Source organism: Oncorhynchus tshawytscha, linkage group LG18, assembly GCF_018296145.1.
Source record: "Oncorhynchus tshawytscha isolate Ot180627B linkage group LG18, Otsh_v2.0, whole genome shotgun sequence".
NCBI classification, from domain to species: Eukaryota; Metazoa; Chordata; class Actinopteri; order Salmoniformes; family Salmonidae; genus Oncorhynchus; species Oncorhynchus tshawytscha.
This window is the reverse complement of record NC_056446.1, coordinates 22,834,531-22,858,183: the sequence shown is the minus strand read 5'-3', so window position 1 is coordinate 22,858,183 and position 23,653 is coordinate 22,834,531. Positions and strand designations below refer to the sequence as shown.

Below are 23,653 nucleotides of genomic sequence, written 5' to 3'. Positions count from 1 at the left end.
ACACAACGACACCTTGTTGAAATAAGCAGATCCAAACAATCCAGGCAGGGCAGGTCTTTATTCTTCTGAACAAATGTGACCCTTCTTTTTAGTAAATACAGAAGCTCTAACAGCCATCGTGGCAAGGAACCCATATCTGTGCACAAACGTGGCTGTGGAAGAAGGGACTAAGTAGATTTGAAAATAAAGGCACATATTTAAATGAAAGGATTGTCCAAGTCGAACCACCTACAAGTGGAAAGCCTGATTCTGTTTGGAATTAAAATATACAATTGCAATCACACACAAAACAATGTTTTTGCTATGAAAATGAAATAAAATGATTCTTCAATAACTCACTGCTATCCTACTAAAGCACCAACACACATTTACACAGGCACATACAACAGCAGATCTCATGTTAACAATGTCTGTTGAATTAGTTTCTGTCACAGTCCCAAAAGCACCTCGGCTGCTGGCAAAATTGTTGGAAACCATGAATACTGGAATACAGGAAGTTTCTCATGGCCATGAATGAGAAGGGAGGGGTGTGGCTAGATGGTATACTAGATGGTATATTTTCTAGTTGTATGTTCTAGTTGTATGTTCTAGTCGTATGTTCTAGTTGTATGTTCTAGTTGTATGTTCTAGTCGTGCCGGGAGTTTTTGCATTTTAGCTAACCCTAACCCTTTTCCTAACCTTAACCTAATTATCTTAACCTGCAGTGTGAGTTCTCCTAGCCTGCTACAAAAAGTCAAATCTCTCCGTAGCTGAAAACCATTTAGTCAAAACCAGGGAGGGGTGCAGCAGTGATGCATGCTGGGATTGCCCATCACATTATTTGATCCTCATGGTGAGCATGGTCCAGTAGTAGTCTATTCCAATATGGTGAGCAGAGAAGCATGCCATAACACATACTGTAGAGAAAGGCACATCACGGCTTTTTGTCTAATCGGGGAAACAGCACACAGACTGCATGCAGAAAATGGCGCTCAGTCCTCTTATTGCATGGAAAATGTTTCTTATCATTAGATTTGAATGTACAGTATTCATGACACTCCAACGGAGCGCCATCTGCTGGGCTTGTAACAACATTTAGATCATATCATTCATTAACAATACTCCAGATTCAGCAGCCTATATTCGCTAACACACATTTGCACTTATGGTTCAGAGCCTGAAAGGCTTATTACACATTATTGGACAAAGCATTTTAAGCCTTTTAGCTATGCTTATTAGGAGCTAAGACTTCTGACACATTCCTCTCCCAGTAGACATTTACTGCAGGGCCAGGGAAGGCAAACAACATGGAAAACGTATCATTAAATAAGGCCTACAGTAGCATAGTTGGTCTTGTTCTCAAACTACACTCTAGCATAAAACATGAATGCCTATGTTACCATACAAAATCTCCTTTGGAAATCATTCTCTTGGCTTGATAATATAAAATGGTCAAAGGTCAGTGGATACACAGTTTAAGGTAAGGCCTTCATGTGTTTGCTTTTTTACTTTCCAACCTCTTATCTATGACATCCTTTTCAAGATGGTGACCCTTTTCTCTACACTGCCAAACCAGTCCACTCAGATCAACCTAGCATAATGTGTTCCCAGGCTCAATGTCTCTGTAACATTAAAACACAGTTTCAACACAAAGTCAATAATAATAGATTTTAGTGACCTTGTCTGCTTTGTAAGTTCATCTGCTATGTTGTGGAGTGAACAGTCAGGGATATATGGGGTGTGTTCGTCTATGCTGTACGGAAAAGTCAGGACTGCACTCAGAATGTCAATGGAGGAATACCAAATCAGTTCTTTATGCAGCACAGAGACAGACAGGCATGTCTTTTTCCCCTCCTCTTAATTTGAGGAATGAGGTGAGGGGCAGGGATTGCTGGCAGGTAAGGGGTAAAGCTTTTATTTAAACCCCTCCCATGTCTCCGAAACACTCCCTCGGCTCCGCCTCCTGATTCCGGCCAGCTTGCCTTTGGCGCGGGCTGTCCACCTGACGGCCGTGGAATCCCGCGATTCTGACAGGTTGGCGTAGTGCGACGAGTCTTCCTCTAGACCCAGACCTGTCCAGGAGGGCAGCCCCAGTGGGAGCCCCAGGGCCTGGGGGAAGGACACAGGCGAGTCCCTGGTCCCACTCTGAGCCTCCATTGCCTCCTCGGTGGGTGTCTCGGTTTGGTCGGGCAACTGCGGCGGCTCCCAGCCCTCCAGCTTGTCCAGTTTCCTGGTGGGCGTGATCTGCCTCATCGTCATGGTGACGCTGTCCCAGAAGCAGTGGCCCTTCTCTGTGATTGGCTTGTTCTTCTCCTTCCCTTCCTCCTTGTTCTTCTTGTGGGACCTTGATCAAAGACAGAGAGAGGGGAGGATGAAGAGGACTATGAGTACAAAAAGCAGTAAGAACATACTACAATACATGTATCATTGTTCCTTGAAGTCCAATGTAGTTGTGTACATGTACGCTATGGTACTCCCCTGCCCACATCCTAAACACACTATTAGAAAAAAAGTGCTATCTAGAACCTAAAAGGGTTCTTTGGCTGTACCCATAGGGGAACCCTTTGAAGAACTATTTTTGGTTCCATGTAGAACCCTTTACACAGAGGGTTCTACATGGAAGACAAAAGTGTTCAACCTGGAACCAAAAAAGGTTATCCTATTGGGACAGCCGAAGAACCCTTTTGGAACCCTTTTTTCTAAGCGTGTAAACATGCAGGATACTAGGACATGAGGGTGTGGGATGGTAAAGTAGACATTTTTACCCCTACTTTATATTTACAGCTCTGCTTATCCAGTAGAAGTATGCATGACAACGGGGCATCCTAAGCACCCACACCTACTCCTTTAGAGACATATTTTCTTCCCCTCCCCCTCACTTCCCCTACTGCATCGGTAGGACATTAAAGTAGGAGTGTGGTGCGTTCCCCATTGAGAAGGGCATTGTATAGGGATACCAGAGGTATTGTGCTTCTGCCACTGAATGATGATTTACCCTCCATACATTCCACACCCTGTGGAGACAGGATGTTGACGTGAGCCAGACTGTCTGTCTCGCTATCTGACTCTCTCTCTCTTTGTCTGTCTGTCTCTCTCTCTGTCTCTCTCTCTGTCTGTCTGTCTGTCTGTCTGTCTGTCTGTCTGTCTGTCTGTCTGTCTGTCTGTCTGTCTGTCTGTCTGTCTGTCTGTCTGTCTGTCTGTCTGTCTGCATGTCTGTCTGCATGTCTGTCTGCATGTCTGTCTGCATGTCTGTCTGCATGTCTGTCTGCATGTCTGTGTTCAGGAGGCTCTATCCAGGATTAGGTGGTTTTGGGAGAGCAGCAGCGCCAGCAGAGCTTACTGTAGGACTCACCTTCTCAGAGAGGTCAAATGAGACAGGACATTCATCTCACTGAAGGAGGGAAGACAGAGTGCTCACCTCGCCCTCTCCCTCTGAGCCCAACTAAATGTTCTATGGGGCCAGTCCTATTGCACATTGTAGCTAATTGGGGAAATAAGAGTTATAGTGGGGCGAGGTAGCAAAAGTATGACATACAAATACTTGCCTGCACTTTGTTATATGTCATGATGGTAGTACAGTATATGATCAATCTCACCCTCTGCGGTCAGCCAGTGTGACCCCTGTCAGTAGGAAGTGCTCGTCATCCTGAGAAGAAAACATCTTCTTATCCCTCCTCTCCTTCTTGGACTTGACTTTCTTCACTTTCACCTCCTGGGAGACCAAAACAAACAGAGCATCACTGTAAACTACAGCCTGACCAATATGTTTTTTTGGGATCCAAAACAGATTAAAAACTTACCGGTACCAATATATCTGCCAATATAATATAATATATATCTGTTTACATCAGCAAAATTAAAAAGTGTCTTTCTTCCACACTGAATTCTCATAAATTGCCATCCAAAATAGCAATTTTCCAATAACTATGCTTCAACTGTTGATTTCCTAATTTCAATGACACATCATGAAAATGGCCGCAAACGTTCAGATAAGCATGAGATTCCCCTTTTCACTTATAGGTGGAGTTATCGGACGATGCCGATATAGCGCTTTAAAGGTCAATATCTGTGAACTGATATATTGGTTGGGCTCTACTGTAAACACGACTGTAAATACTAAATAGGTTTTCATAAGCTCTAGAATGAAAATCATAACAGTTCTGTGGTGTTTTATGACTATTGACTTCCACCACCAGAACAGTCTGTTTTTAAGTGATGAGATTAACTCAAATGTATGGATTCAATGGAGATTGAATACAGGTATTGGCCATTTATGTGTAAAATGCGGTAACAGTTACAGCACAGTCATCTCGGCTCCAGCCCTGGCACTGAGGAGAGAGAGAGCAGTCACTACTCGCTTGGCTGGTCAGTACATTCCAGTAGAATACCCTCCCACCTAACCCCCACTCATCTGTCACATCGGAATTCCAGCCTTATTATTTTCAAATAATGTGGCCGAATTCAACTACTTCTAATTTGAAGTATTTTCAAATAATGTCCTATAAATCTAGGCTATTTGAAACTATTTTCAAATGTTTCCAAATACATTATAAATACGCATAGGACCAAACAGACATGGATTCAAGTGCATGGAGCATTTAAATATTTATATTTGAAAACTGTATCTGTGTATGAGTATTTTCAAATACATGCCAATACTTTCCAAAGTGTATTTCCAACTACATTCCAGTATTCAACTACTTGTATTTTCAAAGAAAATGTGTTCAAATACTCACATTGAAATGTGAAAGTAATTGAAATACTTAAAATAGTATTTGAACGCAGGTCTGCTATCCGCACAGGGAACGCCCATCCTGATTCTGGCCCTTTAGCAGTAGTTGGCTCATGTCCCTCTTTTTGTTCTTGTCCCACTTTATTCCAATGTCAAATATCAAGGTCATATCGTTTACACCAACTCACATCTGACCTGTTCTTTTCACATTAGTATATTCCTGGCATTTCTGATAAATATTCAGAATTCTCGTAATAGACGTATTATTTGGACTCTAAATTATCTGTACCCTCGTAACGTTTGAGGTTACCTGTCAACAAGCCACTGTGTAAGAGGCTGTTTCTATGGAACTAAAACACACACACACCCTTTTCCCCAGTTCAGACCTTGTTGTTCTGGAACACAGGACAGAGAACACAGGACAACACAAACAAACAGAGGTCTGCAGACTAAAGAAGCCAACCAAAATATAAACAGAAACACAAAGGGCCATGAAAGCTCTTCTAATCCCAGATCGTTGAACCCAGAGACCTCCTTTTAATAAAGGCAGGGTCCTATTTGCCCTCTTTGCTGTGGAGTAGGCAACAGACAGGCACACTCTCTACAATGCCACACACACAGACATGAGCTCTCTAACACTGCATAGTTGGCTGCACCCCTCCACACTATATCCTCTGTTCACTTCACACACATAAACGCACACGCACACACACACACACACACACACACACACACACACACACACACACACACACACACACACACCACCGTGCACATGTTGTACAGTAAACCCATACACACTCTGTGTGATTTGTTAAGTCTATGGGGAATGCCATTGGTTGTATTTACAGTTTGATGAAGGTGTCATTAAAATACCTTACAGTCTAAAGACCCTAATAAAGTAGGGGGGTTAATAAATATCAGATATGATTACTTCTCATCCTCTCCTTCTTTCCTCCACATACCAGAGGGGTTGAGGTTGAGAGGGGTTGAGGTTGAGACATCCCAGCAAGCACATAACATTCTGAGAACCACATAACATTCTGAGCGTTTCAAACATTATCCATTTTTTGAAAGATGGGAAACAGCCCTTTAAAATGATACGACATGCAATAAAGAGTGTTAATCAGTGAACCCGGCAGATTCTAAGCCCTGTCTAAGCAGGGGTTCTACTAAGCTATATGAAATTATTTTAAGATGGTCACCAAGGATCATTTAGCTATTTGAGTTAGAATTTTAAGACCCCTTGAAGTATCAAAAATATATATATACACTACTGTTCAAAAGTTTGGGGTCACTTAGAAATGTCCTTGTTTTTTAAAGAAAAGCACATTTGTTGTCCATTAAAATAACATCAAATTGATCAGAAATACAGTGTAGACATTGTTAATGTTGTAAATTACTATTACTAAATATTCAGACCCTTTGCTAGTAGACTCAAAAATTAGCTCAGGTGCCTCCTGTTTCCATTGATCATACTTGAGATGTTTCTACAACTTGATTGGAGTCCACCTATGGTAAATTCAATTGATTGGACATGATCTGGAAAGGAACACACCTGTCTATATAAGGTCCCACAGTTGACTGTGCATGTCAGAGCAAAACCAAGCCATGAGGTCGAAGGAATTGTCTGTAGAGCTCCGAGACAGGATTGTGTCGAGGCAGAGATCTGGGGAAGGGTACCAAAAAATGTATGCAGCATTGAAGGTCCTCAAGAACACAGTGGCCTGCATCATTCTTAAATGGAAAATGTGTAGAACCACCAAGACTCTTCCTAGAGTTGGCCGCCCAGCCAAACTGACCAATCGGGGGAGAAGGGCCTTGGTCAGGGAGGTGACCAAGAACCTGATGGTCACTCTCACAGAGCTCCATAATTCCTCTGTGGAGAAGGAAGAACCTTTCAGAAGAACAACCATCTCTGCTGCACTCCACCAATCAGGCCTTTATGGTAGTGGCCAGACGGAAGCCGTGACAGAGGTACGTGACAGTGCGCTTGGAGTTTGCCAAAAAGCACCTAAAGGACTCTCAGACCATGAGAAACAAGATTTTCTGGTCTGATGAATCCAAGATTGAACTCTTTGGCCTGAATGCCAAGTGTCACGCATGGTGTTGGCAGCATCATGCTGTGGGGATGTTTATCAGTGGCAGGGACTGGGAGACAAGTCAGGTTCGAGGGAAAGATGAACGGAGCAAAGTACAGAGAGATACTTGATGAAAACCTGCTCCAGAGCACTCAGGAGCTCAGACTGGGGATAAGGTTCACCTTCCAACAGGACAACAACCCTAAGCACACACCCAAGACAACGCAGGAGTAGCGTCAGGAAAAGTCTCTGAATGTCCTTGAGTGGCCCAGCCAGAGCCCAGACTTCAACCCGATCTAACATCTCTAGAGAGACCTGAAAATAGCTGTGTAGCAATGCTTCCCATTAAACCTGACAAAGAGGGTCTGCTTGAGACGGTCTGCAGAGAAGAATGGGAGAACCTCCCCAAATACAGGTGTGCCAAGTTTGTAGTGTCATACCCAAGAAGACTCAAGGCTATAATCGCTGCCAAAGGTGCTTCAACAAAGTAGAGGGTCTGAATACTGATTCGATGAAAGATGGAGTTGAATTCGTCTTTCTGCCCATAATTTCATTTAAAGTACTCAAGTACTTTGAAGAATCTAAAATCTAAAAAATACTTTTATACTTTCATTTGTTTAACACTTTTTTGGTTATTACTTGATTCCATGTGTTATTTCATAGTTTTGATGTCTTCACTGCTTTTTTACAATGCAGAAAATACTACAAATAAAGAAAAACCCTTGAATGAGTAAACCTTTGACTTTTGACTGGTACTATAAATAAAGTATTTATGTTTTTTTATTTTTAATACATTTTCGCTTTGTCATTATGGGGTATTGTGTGTAGATTAATGAGGGAAAAAATGTATTCAATCTATTTTAGAATAAGACTGTAAAGTAACAAAATGTGGAAAAATTATTTCTGAATGCACTGTATGTGTACAGTACAGTATTGTAACTGATAGATGCACACACACACACCAGATGTTCATGTTTTTAAATGTATGTAAATTGTAAAGTATTTTGTCTGTAATGTCTTTTTCATTATGTGTCGGACCCAAGTAGCTGTCGTCGTTGGCGTTGGCTAATGGGGATCCTAATCAATGTCAATTTAATCCCATACCATCTCTCTCTCCCTCTCCCCACAAGGCTGTTCTCTTATTTATTGGTGTAGTCTCTCCCTGTGTTGTCTGGTGTAAACAGTGGATCAGGTTTACTACACTCCAAATCCATGCAGCAACACTGAGACCAGCAGTGACGCCAAAGCTTCGACCCTGACCCAGGTATGCAGCTGTGTGTGTGTGCGCGTGTACCATAGTATACAGTAAGCTACTCAGCGATCTCCTTAACCTTCACCTCCAGGACACCAAAGCCAGCATAGCAGCCACAGCCCAGTGTAATCTCCATGCAGCCCAGCAAGCAGGCTATTCACCTCAAGCAGGCTATTCACCTCACTAAGCTCTCTGTGTGTGAGATGGCAACTTTTCCCTCCATGCCACACAGAACAATGGACGTCTTATTGGAAAGAATTTCTTTCATCCATACCTTGGTATTACTGCAGTCTGCATGATCAAATGGGTATACATCAAGTTCTACAATTTAATATGTTTTTTTTTAGCATACAAAGTAATGAAGGCATTACACTGAAGCGTATAACTCTGTCTAAGCATAAAACTGACCCATGCTTTTGGCGATTCTAATCATGGCTTTCTATCCGGACAATTCTTGCTATTTTCAGCTTTGCTTTGTTTCACACCGATTACTCCCCACCAAATCCTGACTCCTCGAAAGAATGTTCGGCTTCCTTCCCCCTCGTACCAACCCAGCCATCCCCCATCCTCACTTACAAGCAGGTTATGAAATACCACCACGTCTTGTCCACTGAACAGTTACAGTAACAGTTAGCACAGCTCCTGGGGTATCTACGCACAAACACCACATGGTTAGGAAGTATGGTGGTTTAGCAAATTGTACACATTCCAGCAGCATCTCATCAAAACAGGTTATGAAATACCCCATGAGATCACACACACACACACACACACACACACACACACACACACACACACACACACACACACACACACACACACACACACACACACACACACACACACACACACACACACACACACACACACACACACACACACACAGTAGGGGAGAGCAACAAACTTTTGTTGACAGAAACCACAACGGACACCTGTTTATCGTACCACAACAAACAGATAACAAAAGCTAAGACACAAAAACACACCAAACACACACACAGAGATCTAATAACATCACCACAAACAGATATGAAGGTGACCTGGGCTGAGAAACAGAGCAGAGACACTAAGGGCTGAGGGATGATGAGGGTTGAAGGTGGAGGTGGACGGATATCCACTGTGTCATAATATCTGGCCAGTGGATGGGGGTTGAGGGGGTTTGATACAAGGGTATGATGTGTACATACACTCCCCTACGTATTTATTTGGACAGTGAAGCTACAACTAGGGCTGTTACGATGACCATATTACCGCCACGCCGGCAGTCATGAGTCATGACGGCAGTCAAATTCCATGTGACCGTTTGGTTACGGTAATTAGGCTTCTCCAAGCTCTGATGCTGCTGATGGTCATTAGTATCCTACTAAACTTGCTAACTGCCTGGTACTCAGCACTCTATTTTCCCTCTAATCACTCTGACATCAATGCAAATGTAATCAAAAATCTAATCAAACACTTCATGAGAGCCCATGAGCTCATGTTGCACAACATTTCTATAGGCTATGCAATTGCGTGAGAAAACAGTGATGGCCTCTATTAAAAAGAGGAGGATCACATCAGCTTTCTATAGGCTTACAATATTTATTTCTCAACTTTCCTAATATTAAGCACATTGATTCTCTTTAAAACAGGACTTCAGCCTACCTGGCTGGCATAAGAATTAACCACGGGATTTATGTGCATAAATAACATGTATTTTGTCCCCACTCCTGTTTCGAGACAGTGGCATGATAATGATAATTCTATATCAAAACAAATTTCACACATACAGTATGTTATTTAGTAAATGTAAAGACAAGATTAAATCAAGAACAGTCTAATGGGTGACAATATTCGCCTATCACTTGTGAATGATATATTATCATTTGTGAATGATGCCCAGTTTGTGTGCAGTAAGAAACAGTGCATGCCTTTTTTTGCAACTTTTTCAAATCATAGTCACATACCTCATGTAGCCGAGCCCATAAGGTGTGTATATCAACTAAAGTGGCCAAATAACTTCTTAAAATTAAGCACATTAATCCACTTTACAACAAGTGAAGAGTCTATCTGGCATCCATATGCAGTGTGTGAGTTTCAAGTTTGGAGAAGATAATTTTCACCATAAAAATGCACCTTCATAATAAAAGCATTACATGCATAATCACATTTGCAGTCACTTTTGAGAATGGTGTTTTCCCGCTAATTGATTGCATTTTGGAACATTCAGACTTATAGCCTATACAACCACTAGCATCAAAAAATCATTTTTAAGCAATGAGGCTGACACCACAGATGCTGTGTGCGTATTGCTGCGCTTATAATGTGAAGAAATAGCCTAACAGTTTATCAACATGTTAAGCTAAACGTTCTGATCTGTTGCGTCAGCCTCATTGCTTAAAAATGTTTTTTTTTATGCTAGTGGTTGTATTAATTTGGGATCTATCGCATCCCACAACTGTCCCAGACTATGTTTGGAATATTTATTTATCGCACAGAATAGAATAGGTTAAGTTTTGTACTATGGGGGATAGTACATTGACATAGGCTTTATCAAGAGCTTATCCAATTGTGAATGAGAGACTGATGAAGTGTGTGCAGCCTGTGCAAAGAACAAAGCAGAGCTCATTGCCTTTCATGCAATTTTTTTCAAATTAGAGTCGCATAATGCAGCCTTAGCATGTATTAAAAATCTAAACAAATAGCCCAACGTTGCATCACAAATAAGTTGCATAAATTACTCTAAATGAAGCATATAGGAGGACCTGTTTCTTTGTTAACCTCTCAACACAGAATAGTCGCATGTGCGCACTCCCTCATATCGTTTGGAGAAAATATACTTTCTATTTTATTCAGTTATGTTCAATTGTATTCTTCATACTATAAAATAATATAAAATAATGTCTCGGAATTCTAACCAAATCTTGTCTGCTAAATGAACTAGTGTAGCCCACTACCATATAGCATAGCCAGATCAGGGCCTAACATGACAACTCAGAGTATGCTGTTCTGTTCTATTATGTTTCTGAACACTTCTACATTCATGTAGATTCTACCATGATTACGGATAATCATGAATGAATCGTGATTAGGTTAGCATGTCTTGAAGGTATGGTATTTATGACACTAACTTTCTCACTCATCATTATTCACGATTCATTCATGATTATCCGAAATCATGGTAGAATCCACATGAATGTGGAGGAAGTGTTCAGAAACATACTGTATTATATTCTTATTTACAATAAAAGCGACTCAAAAATGACACAATGCATTAGTGACCATTCATTTCTATTAGGCACAACATAACCCAAAACACAACCAAAACAAAGTCACAAGCTTGATGTAGTCATTGAATGCTAGGAATATTGGACCAAATACTAAACTTTTGACTAAATGTAATACACTATAAGTGCATTTGTCCTTCAAATGGGGGGATCATACCTTCAAATGGGGGGGACTAGATACATTTCATTCTAAAACGGTAAAACATATATGAAAATACCCTCAATTAAAAGCAGACATTCTGTACTGTTGCCTCATATAAAACATTTGATCTCAAATCCAAAATGATGAAATATAGTTTTAGACTCACTGTCCAAAATATATATGTAGGGGGTGTACACGTGAAGGTAGAGTGAGTAAGAATAAGTTTTGAGCAAGAAGGGTTTGGAGTGAAGGGTGGAGTGGGGTTGTGGGAATGATGTGAAGATAAGGGGGAGAGATATAGGAAAGTAGGAATGAAAAGGGGTTGAGGTTGACACATAGAGGGTCTAGGGCTAGATACTGGAGGTGTGTGGGTCTGAGATGGAATAACTAAACAGTCGTGGTGTTTGGAGGGATTGGGCTGTTTACCTTGGATACAGGGCTCACTGCCTCTTCCTCGTCCTCCCCCTCTGGGTCCTTATCCTGAAAAGCAACAAACAGCAGGGTCAGTAACCAGAGGCAACACACACACACACACACACACACACACACACACACACACACACACACACACACACACACACACACACACACACACACACACACACACACACACACACACACACACACACACACACAGAGTTAACTAAAGAGATATAACATACACATAGTACACTGAGTGGAACATTATACAGCATACTCAGCATACCCTATTACTCTGGTCCCTGAGGCTGACAGCCACAAACTTACATCTCAGAGTTTGTACTACTCCTATACTACTCCCCCCCCACACACACACACACTGTTGTAGACATGTTCATAGACACACACCGGAGCTGAGTCTAGAGCAGTGTGTGCAGGCCTTCCTGTAAGGCAGAGGTATTTATGGAACAGTAACATCAACACTGCCTCGGGGGGAGAGGCCCTCAGATCTCTCCCTTTACTCAGAGAACAGAGAGACCACCTAGGGGAAGTGACACAGGAGAGGATAAAGACGACAAATAGGGGTCTTCTGTTCTGCTCTATACCATGTATCAGTCTGGACTTAAAAATAGATATGGTGATTGATAATAGTAATTTACATTGATCGAGTGTGAATGTTGCATTATAAAGTTGCATTGTAAATCTTGTTGATAATATATTTTTTGGTTTTACATGGCTGCCCCTAAGGACAGCTGACTGTGTGTAAGGTAAATGATTGGGTTTGGCAGTGGGGTGGGAGTGAGGCGGTGGTTTGACGTGTCAGGGCAAAGCCTTCTGGGACACAGCCACCTCAACAGATCAAAGACAACATAGTCACAACAGGCCCAGTCTAATTACTACTATTTATGGATGCAGAAAGCATTAACGACACACAGACAGAGAAGAGAGGGAGAGGAGGGGAGAGAAAGATGAGAGGTAGATGGACAGAGAGAGGGGGAGGGGAGAGGAGGGAGACAGAGGAAGAAAGAGAGAGTGAGATGTAGAAAGATGACAGGGAGACAGAGAGGGGGAGAGAGGGGGGGGACAGAAGAAAGAGAGTGAGATGTAGAAAGATGACAGGGAGACAGGGGGGGAGAGAGAGGGGGACAGAGAGGGAGACAGAGAGGGAGAGAGAGGGGGGACAGAGAGGGGGAGACAAAGAGGGGGAGAGAGAGGGGGACAGAAGAAAGAGAGTGAGATGTAGAAAGATGACAGGGAGACAGAGAGGGGGGAGAGAAGAAGAGAGGGAGACAGAGATGTGGAAAGATGACAGGGGACAGAGAGGGGAGAGAGAGACAGAGAGGGGGACAGAAGAAAGAGGGAGATGTGGAAAGATGACAGGGAGACAGAGAGGGGGAGAGAGAGGGGGGACAGAGAGGGGACAGAGAGGGGAGAGAGGGGGGACAGAGAGGGGGACAGAGAGGGGGAGAGAGAGGGGGACAGAGAGGGGGGGAGGACAGAGAGGGGGGACAGAAGAAAGAGAGTGAGATGTGGAAAGATGACAGGGAGACAGAGGGGAGAGAGAGAGGGGGGACAGAGAGGGGACAGAGAGGGGAGAGAGAGGGGGGACAGAGAGGGGGAGACAAAGAGGGGGAGAGAGAGGGGGGACAGAGAAAGGGGGATGAGAAAGGGACAGGGAGACAGAGAGGGGGAGAGGGGGACAGAAGAAAGAGAGTGAGATGTAGAAAGATGACAGGGAGACAGAGAGGGGGAGAGAGGGGGGACAGAGAGGGAGACAGAGAGGGGGAGAGAGGGGGGGGGACAGAGAGGGGAGACAAAGAGGGGGAGAGGGGGGGAGACAGAAGAAAGAGAGTGAGATGTAGAAAGATGACAGGGAGACAGAGAGGGGGAGAGAGAGGGGGAGAGAGAGGGGGACAGAGAGGGGGACAGAGAGGGGGGAGCAGAGAGGGGGACAGAGAGAAAGAGAGGTGGATGGAAAGATGACAGGGAGACAGAGAGGGGGAGAGAGGGGGGGACAGAGAGGAGAGTAGAAAGATGACAGAGACAGAGAGGGAGAGAGGGGGGGGACAGAGAGGGAGACAGAAGGGGGAGAGAGGGAGACAGAAGAAAGATGACAGAGATGTAGAAAGATGACAGGGGAGACAGAGAGGGGGAGAGAGAGGGGGGACAGAAGAAAGAGAGTGAGATGTAGAAAGATGACAGGGAGACAGAGAGGGGGAGAGAGGGGGGAAGAGAGAGGGGGACAGAGAGGGAGACAGAGAGGGGGAGCGAGAGGGGGGACAGAAGAAAGAGAGTGAGATGTAGAAAGATGACAGGGGGGGAGAGACAGAGAGGGGACAGAGAGGGGGAGGGGGGGGACAGAAGAAAGAGAGTGAGATGTAGAAAGATGACAGAGAGACAGAGAGGGGGAGAGAGAGGGGAGGACAGAGAGGGGGAGAGAGAGGGGGACAGAGAGGGAGACAGAGAGGGAGACAGAGAGGGGGAGAGAGAGGGAGAGATCGAGTGAGAGAGGAGAGAGAGTGGGGGGAGAGTTCGGGCGAGAGAGAGAGGAAAAGAGTAGAAGAGGGAGAAATAGAGGGAGAATGCTGTGATTAAGTAAAAATGTCCCAACAACAGGAGAGAGGCAGAGAGAGGTTGGTTGCCGTCCTCAGAGCTTTAATCTCTATCTATCTGCATCTCCCTCGCTCTGTGTCTCTGTCTCTTTAGGTGTTTGAAGCTTCCATTTTTGGCACTGAGTTGTTTGATGAAAGCCAGATATCCAGGCGAAGACACATACAACTGATTTTAGCACTGCAAGTTCAGAAAGTCACCTGTAATGATTTAGAGGCATCATTCAAGATAAATGCTCTTACAATCCTTCACTTCACTAAAATAATCAACATCATATTGCAATAGGGAACACATTACTGCAATATGCCGAATATTTTTTTTCTGTTTGTATCAAGGCATGATTATTACATTTGTATAATTGGGGCCTACGGGGCAGAGGCAGTGTTTGATCCTCAACAGCAGGATTAGCTCTCCTCTCCTTTATTTTCCTCCACCGTTCATGATTAAATGAGTAGAGGTGAAGTCCTCTGAAGTCAGTATTTAGATTCAAAATCTGGTAATCCTGCTTCACAGGGAGCAGTATTACAGTGGTATTACAGTAGTATTAAAGCAGTATGATAGTTTATACACTCAGTGCCCTGCAAACACTACCCCACCCCCCTCCTCTCTCACTCCGGTGAACCTTCCTCCCACGGTAACATCACAGAGACAGTCAGGACTAGGAGGATCTTGTTGCGAGGAGAGTGGAGGGAAAGCAAGCTGTAGCATGGCCCCGGAGCCCTAGAGCGCGGTGGAGAAAGAAGATATTAACTTCCAATCTATTCTCTCTCCTCCTTACCCCCTAAACACTCTCTCCTCCTTACCCCCTAAACACTCTCTCCTCCTTACCCCCTAAACACTCTCTCCTCCTTACCCCTAAACACTCTCTCCTCCTTACCCCTAAACACTCTCTCCCTGTCTACAAATATTTGTCTCTCCTTCTTTAATGCCTCTCTCACTTTTTCTCTAACTCCTTTCTCTCTACCTCTGTTTTCTCTACCTTCTTTCTGTCTCTTACTGAGTGCATCTCTCACTCTCTCCCTCCCTCTCTCCTTCCATTTGCCCTTCCCTCCCTCTCTCCTCCCATCTGCCCTTCCCTCCCTCCCTCTCTCCTTCCATCTGCCCTTCCCTCCCTCCCTCTCTCTGGGTGAGGCAGATCTGCCACCTGGCCCTCTCCCAATAGAACCTGTTTTGCCCAGGGACCTAAACTGAAGGAAGGAAAAAAGCTCTTCTCAGAGAAAATCAAGAACAGAACATTCAGAGACTCTCCTGTCAGACCTTGTTCTGGTATCCATTTTTCCCTGATACGAGGGGAGAAAGCTTCTGTAAGAACATTTTATGATTAGACCTCTGACCCTGGATGCACTTTAATGCCATGCATGGCTTCATGAGGAGACCTCTCTGATTACTTTCCCAGGCCCCAGGGATAGGTTATAACTAAACCTGGACTGGGATCAGTTTTACTCATAACATTCACCATCTGGAATGATAACATAAAACTAACCCTGAATCAGTTCTTATGGGTAACCTCCACATATAGACTTTCCCAGGGCAGCATCAGGGACCACCCAATAAGGCAGGGGCCATGATTTTCCTTTGGTGATTTACAATATTTAACAGACTCATGTGAGAGTGTTGGCCAACCGTTTCTCTCCACACGATCAATCCCACATTAGAGAACACTGAGATTGATGTTAGAACAAGTAGTGTAAATATGCCCCTGATGGTTAGAAAGCTTGGACACTGTTTTGAGAAAGCAGAAATGCCCTCTAAAGATAAGCCTTCAGATAGTGTACCTCAGTGGAGGCTCCTCAGAGGAAGAATGGGAGGACCATCCTCCTCAGTGAATTTCATAAAAATGTTGATTTTAAAACATTAAAAAAGTTATCCTTTCTAGATAAAACTATACTAAATATAATCACGTCACCAAAAACTGATGAAAACACTATTTGCAAAGGTCTACAGTAGTCTCAGCAGCACTCTGTAGGGTAGCACCATGGTGTAGCCAGAGGACAGCTAGCTTCCGTCCTCCTCTTGGTACATTAACTTCAATACAAAACCTAGGAGGCTCTTGGTTCTCACCCCCTTCCATAGACTCACACAGTAATTATGACCATTTCCGGAGGACTTTCTCCAGCCTATCAGAGCTCTTTCAGCATGAACTGACATGTTGTCCACCCAAAGGATCAGAGAATTAATCTTACTTATTACTGGAAGCATAAACTACAACTAGCTTAGCACTGCAGTGTATAAAATGTGGTGAGTAGTTGACTCAAAGAGAGAGAAAGACAAGAGTTGAACAGTTTTGAACAAATTCATTTCTTCTAAAATGAAGAAGAATCAAGAGAGAAATAAAGAGAGAGAGATTTCATAATTGTTTTCACTTACTTAGCCTACTGAAACACCCTGCTCAAACATAGGGATGCTATGTTAGTTAGCTGGCTATGACTTTCCAACACAACACTGGAACTCTTTCAAGTCAAGCTGAGCTTTAAGTATTACTAATTTATTGCCACCGAGGCCCGTGGGTGTAACTGCTTACTGACTGTACACAAACATTGCTGCATGATTGTAGCGGGCTTACTAGTGCTTTAGTTATATTATCTATGCTGACTATGACATTACTTTAATGGTGACAATGATCTAGGCTGTGTGTAGCGGTTTGGCTTGGAAAGTATTTTTTCGCCTGGTTACATACAACTGATATGTTGTGCATTGTATTCCACAAGCAAAGTGAAGAGAAGGAATACAACGTAACTGCTATGAAGGTTAACTCTATTTAAGCGTGATCAGGGGTGTACTCATTCCGGAGATTCTGTTGAAAAACGTTTCTTAAACGGAAGCAAACGGAACAGTGCAGTATTGGCCTCATCCTCACCGTAATAAGGCCCGAGTGTGTGTATGTGTGTGTGTGAGAAAGGGGGTGTTCTCTCATATCTGGGGCTCTCTCGCTGTCCCCAGCAGTCTGACAGAGGCCAGCTGCTTGGCAAATATGGGGGGTAGAAGAAGGACCTCTTAGGCCCCACAAATGTTGCTGGTACTCAGCTGGTAAATAGGCTAGAAGGGAGCAGAGTGTATCTGCATGTGTGTGTCTGCATGTGTGTGTCTGTGTGCGTGCGCGCGTGTGTGTGTGTGTGTGTGTGTGTGGCAGTTTTGTTAAGGGGATCTTAACTGAGCAGCTGATGTGCTATTTTATTTTTGTGTGTGAGGATCAGCTTATCTGTTCTTATCCGTTGTTTTCCATAACAGAGGGCTGACTCCATAGCTTCAAATTTGACCCCTAGAACACTTTCCATGCCGGTGTACAGATGTAGGATCTTATTTTGATACCCCTGTTGCAGGAGAACATTCCTACAAAGCAGGAAATATAAAAATGTGTAGTGTATTTAAGGTTTAAAAGGGCTTCTGAAGTTTGTAATTTCCACTTCGACATTTCAGACATGATTTTCCATTACAAAAAAATGTATCAACCCCTACAGAAATGTCCATTAATTATAATCCACATTTCCTGTTGCTGCAGGATTATTTTCCTGATATAGCAAACTGGCTCAAATTAAGATCGACACCTATATGATGATATTGAAGCTAGTGTAGGCTACAATTAAACTCTATGTAATTAATGTCAAGGAACTATATCAATAGTTAAAAAGGATTATGAAAAGGACTGAGATGAATTTCTTTGTGCTGGAAGGACATGCTTGACAGATATTGCATGACGTCACTTGAACACATTTTCATGTTCAATCAACAGGCTACACTGTAAAGGGGTTGCCATGCATTTGACAGTATCTTACTGGCAGCACGGCAGCGAGTAAAATTCAGTATTTCATATTACAGTACACCTACTGGTACCAGTCAAAAGGGTGGATACACCTACTCATTCAAGGGTTTTTCATTCTTTTTTACCATTTTCTACATTGTAGACTAATAGTGAAGACATCAAAACTATGAAATAACAAATAACACATATGGAATCGTGTAGTAACCATAAAAGGGCTCGATTTGATACACCTGTCAGTAACGGGTGTGGCTGAAATAGATGAATCCACTAACTTTTGGAAAAATAGTATATTGGAAACAATTTAAAAGTAGGCTACAGCCCACACTTCAATGCAAAGGACGAATTGTTGCTCAATATTTAGTTTATCAATAGATTATTGGGTTTCTGTGTCCTGCCTTGGTATTGGCTCAGATTAAATAGGCAATGATGTCGCACTCCTGTCGCACAGAAATACTGTCGCCTACACATTCTGTCACATATTTGACATAAGCTACCAGTCTATTTACTTTATTGGCAGGATGTTTACACTGTATCTGGCAAAGGACTGTGACAGAAAGAGAAAACAACAGCAAATAGTTGTGGACCTGTTAATTCAACAATGTTTTGCATCGACTTTTCCCCCAACCTAAATATGCTGGACTTCCCGCGAATACTGAAACATTGTTTAGGCTACTAACAACAAATCAAAATTACAGTAGGCTACATACTAGCATACATACAGTACCAGTCAAAAGTTTGGACACACTTACTCATTCAAGGGTTTGCCGTTAATGAGACGAGTGAAAATCAAGTGCTTTACTTTTGGAATCTAAACAATTAGACATAAGAATCTATTTCCTATTTATTTTTTATAACCATTGCAGAATATATTCCTCACCTTTTCTGTTTGTGATGTGTTCATATTCCTGAAGTAGCCATACAACAAATTACCATGCGCATCTCTCTTTTATTTGGGCCTATGTAATAGATAGGCTGTGTACTTCAATTTTTGTTGTATGTGATCCAATAGGCAGCGTGGTTTATAGCCTACATTTAACAGGTGAACATCAAGACAGTTGATCTTTTACTTTGAAGTACAATACCCGTCAAAAGTTTGGACACACTTACTCATTCAAGGGGTTTTCTATATTTTTACTATTTTCTACATTGTAGAATAATAGTGATGACATCAATACTATGAAATAACACATATGGAATCATGTAGTAACTAAAAAAAGAGTTAAAGAAATCCAAATATAATTTATATTTTGCACTCTTGGCATTTTCTCAACCAGCTTCACCTGGAATGTTTTTCCAACAGTTTTGAAGGAGTTCCCACATATGCTGAGCACTTGTTGGCTGCTTTTCCTTCACTCTGTGGTCCATGTCAACCAAGATCATCTCAATTGGGTTTAGGTTGGGTGATTGTGGAGGCCAAGTCATCTGATGCAGGACTGCATCACTATCCTCCAAACATTTGACTGGTACTGTAAATACTGTATCAAAGCAAGTACAGTGTAATGACACACAGTACAATATCGTAAAATGTACTGTATTATACTTAATCAGAACGAATTGATGAATTAATGGAGGAATGAATGAATGAGTTGTTTGCATTTCACAGTATTTTAATGTAATTACAGGGGGTTGGTCCAATCGGTAGTTAGTCTTGTCCCATCGCTGCAACTCCTCTACGGGAGAGAGAGAGAGAGAGCGAGACGAAGGTCGAGAGCCATGCGCCCTCCGAAACAGGACCCTGCCACGCCGCACTGCTTCTTGCACTATTATAGGCCTTAACAAAGGCTTCTAAACTGGCAGCGACTACAGGACCAAACCGACCACAATGACAAAATGTTAAAATGTTCAACCATTTAAGACTTGCTGCCACTCCAATCTATCCCCTATACATTTTACATTTCATGGGGCACTATAACCACATAGGAGCTAAATTGGTACATTATTCTCTCATAAGGGTGCAAAAAATATAGACTCTAACAAGGCACGCCTCAAAATATGTTAATAAGCTAGAAACAACAATACCACGCACCCAGTAGTGGTCAAAAGGTTTTTGGTGCTCCAAAGATATGGTACGGTACTGTATTCTGTGGGGTGGAATTTCCGCACCATTCAAAATACAGTAATTTCCACACAATGCACCATAATTTACAGTATGCTTCAATAAAACATGTTGCACAATTGGACAGCTTCAGTGATGACCTTAAGGGTTGTATATATTACTAAAGTGTATTGAAATCCACACTCCCCTTACGTATTTATTTGGACAGTGAAGCTTTTTTATTTGGCTCTTTACTCCAGCATTTTGGATTTGCGCTAAAATGTTTTTTATGAGGCAACATATTTTCATATATACTTTTGGGGGGTATGCTATTTATGCTTCTATAACTTTCTCACATCATTATTCACAATTAATTAATTATAATACATAATCATTTTCTGTAACCACGTTTAAGAATCGTTTTGCAACAGAATCGGCGGAATCACCAGCACACACAATTCACTTTCATCGTAGCCATCATCACTTTGCTCGTTGTATAATTCCTTCTCCTTCTCTCACCATTTCACTTTGCTTGCATTCCTCTCTGTTTGAGGTTGTTGACTAGGCTAAATTATCTGCATTCACTACCTAAGTAAGTGAAAGGTAAACTAAGAAGGAGAAAAAATACAACAAAATATAGCTAGCTCTCCCTCTCTGCTGCTTCTCCTTAATTTGTGAAGAAATGTATTTCTTTGCTTGGTAGCCATTTTGTTGCATTGAGCCATTACTCTAGCTTTCTACAATGATCATGAAATTATTTGAAATTATGAAATGATTTGCCTGAGACAGAATTAATTTGTTCAAAACTGTTCAACTATTGTCTTTCTCTCTCTTTGAGTCAACTACTCAACCAGACGTATGCACTGCAATGCTAGCTAGCTGTAGCGTATGCTTTCAGTGACAGTTCATGCTGCAAAAACTCTGATAGGTTGGAGGACGTCCTCCAGAAGTCATCATAATTACTATGTAAGTCTATTGAAGGGATTGAGAACCATCAACCTCCTAGGTGTTGTATTGAAGACACTAGCTATCCTCATTTTTCTTTTTCTGGAATTCACTGAGTAGGATGATCCTTCCCTTCCTCCTCTGAGGAGCCTCTACTGATCCACATTAACATATAACATTTCAGAAACATATTATATTCTTATTTACAATAAAAGTGACTCCAAAATGACACAATAGGCCAACATTATTTGCCCTTCATTTCTATTGGGCACAAAATAATACTGAACACAACCAAAACAAACTATCTAGAGTCAATCACAAGCTTGATGTAGTCATTGCGTGCTGGGAATATGGGACCAAATACTACACTTTCGACTAAATGTAATACTCTTTCGACACCTTCAAATGGGGGGACTACATACATAAAGTGCATTTATTTATAAACGGTAAAACAGATATGTACGAGAATATACCCTCTAAAGGTGACATTCTTTACTATCGACTCATATAAAACGTTTGATCTCAAATCCAAAATTCTAGAGTATAGAGCCAAATTAAAAGTTTTAGTATAACATATGATATAACCTAGTTACTATTCCGATAACAAATAAAATATTTAGGGCTGTGCTCTATGTGTGTTTCAGGGACAAATGATTTGGACCAGGCCTCAGATCTAACTGTTGATCATAAGTACACGAAACGAAAACACCGGCTAAAACAGCTACGTGAACCCCTGCATCCTATGTGCGCTATAATCCCTCTACTTTATTTGTGCCAGCTGCTTGGCTGCTCTCCTTACCTTGTAAGTGTGTTGATGATGCCAGGATATTTCGTCCTCCTCCGACACATAGTCCACCAACACTTTGCTTTTGCTTTTCTTGAACATCTTTCCAAATTGCTCTTTAATCAATCTGGACGCGCGCACATCAAAACGCAGCGAAGAGTTCGTTCTGTCAAACTTTTTTTTTCCGTTTCTCGAGAGATCGCAAATAAGCACCACCGCTGTGGTAACTACAACAGATCTTGGAGCCTTTCCATGAAAACAGCTTTTTAGGCAAGCGACTTTATGCAGCGCCAAACTCCAGTTCAAAGACGTTTTGGTGTAGGCCTATTTGATGTAGCCTATGTCTGTTTGCGGAATCTCGACCACCACCTGGATCTCCTCCCACGTCGCTCCTCCCATATCCCCCCACATGAGTCCCGTTTTATGGTTGCCATGGTACTTTGAGGAGTGTTGTATTTTCCACCTTTGAAGTCACTGGGCTGAGATTAGGCAGAAGTGTTGGAACTTTTTCTAAAGTTAAAACTAGGATTTGTAGAAATCTAGTATGGCAGTGCTTCTGAAACCTTATATTTAGATTCAAACCAACCAACCATTATATGCATTCATGTAATGATTTGGGAGCTTTAGGACTGATTTGGAAATGAATTGGGCATTGTGGCTTGGTTTAGTAGCCCATAGGCCTAGTTGAACAAATGAGGTGTCAAGACAGCACACAATGTTTTCCAACTGAGTGGACTATGCCCTATCATCTCTTGAACTAATTTGAATGTAAATGTAATATGCAAATACTTCTCATCATCTCAGAGATTATGTTCTGTGTTATCAGGGGTAGTGGTGGGGGTGCAGGTTGCATCACAATCATCCCTATTGGAAGATCAATAGATGTAAGGAAATGCAAATAAACCAACAAAAGCAATGTGATTTCATGACTCAGCATAACAGCCTATATGTAACTCAGAAAAACAATTGGAGTTCAGTTCAGTGGTGTGAGTATGCATGACACCAGGCAGTTCTGATTAAAGTTAGCCTTGTGGTTTAACAGAGTGGGCAAAAAACTGGGCTCCTGCTTCCCCCCTCTCCTTCCTTCCAGTCCTCCCTCCTCTCTGAATAAAGAAAGCCTGAGGCCTCGGGAACAAATTACACATTATGCTGCTGACTGGTCCCTAAAATAGCCTTGCTAACACTGTTCACCTGATCCTCAGGATCTGGATACATTTCTATGGCTGCAACTTCACAGCTAAATCAATTAGGATTGTAAGATTGTTGAATAACTATAACAATTAGGGTTTCAGAGTTTCTGCATCCTCTTTTAGATGTACCTCTAAACAATGTATGTTGTTCCTTTGATGACACACTCTACTAGGGATCTGTGATGGTTGAGCATGTGGAATTCACATCTAAAGCAATTCCATTTTTGATCACTTGTGTACATTATGGAAGCAACTTTCTAGATGTTGTTTGGTCTTTACAGAAAGAGGTACTGTGTATGTTGAGAAATTCCCTGAAAGTGGTGTATTGAGAGATGTCGTTATCTGGTCATGCATGCGTGGATTAATGGAAGTGCTTTCAAACCATACATGCAATCTTAACCTCTGACACTAACTTTAACCCCCCTAGCCCTAGATTAGGAACAAATAGCTCATGCG

The 23,653-nt window shown here is 42.2% G+C and overlaps 1 protein-coding gene across 2 annotated transcripts; it reads right to left on the bottom strand.

Moving 5' to 3' along the window:
* Positions 1–39: 39 nt before the first annotated feature.
* si:ch211-225h24.2 lies at positions 40–22,392 on the bottom strand. 2 transcript variants are annotated; one of them, XM_042300841.1, is made up of 5 exons: positions 22,023–22,392; positions 15,096–15,203; positions 11,880–11,933; positions 3,577–3,692; positions 40–2,324 (listed from the first exon to the last, which is right to left on the bottom strand). In XM_042300841.1, the coding sequence occupies exons 1-5, from the start codon at positions 22,107–22,109 to the stop codon at positions 1,895–1,897; spliced, it is 795 nt and encodes a 264-aa protein (XP_042156775.1). In that variant the 5' UTR covers positions 22,110–22,392; the 3' UTR covers positions 40–1,894. The 2 variants fall into 2 exon arrangements, with proteins under 2 accessions (XP_042156775.1, XP_024234000.1); XM_024378232.2 differs by lacking the exon at positions 15,096–15,203 and having other exon boundaries at positions 22,023–22,386.
* Positions 22,393–23,653: the final 1,261 nt, after the last annotated feature.

Coding starts and splice junctions, on each gene's coding strand:
- si:ch211-225h24.2 (XM_042300841.1), bottom strand. CDS start 22,109: ATGTTCAAGAAAAGCAAAAGCAAAGTGTTGGTGGACTATGTGTCGGAG. Junction 3,693..11,879: donor CAGTGAGCCCTGTATCCAAG/GTAAACAGCCCA, acceptor TTGGTCTCCCAG/GAGGTGAAAGTGAAGAAAGT. Junction 2,325..3,576: donor ACACTGGCTGACCGCAGAGG/GTGAGATTGATC, acceptor TCTTTGATCAAG/GTCCCACAAGAAGAACAAGG.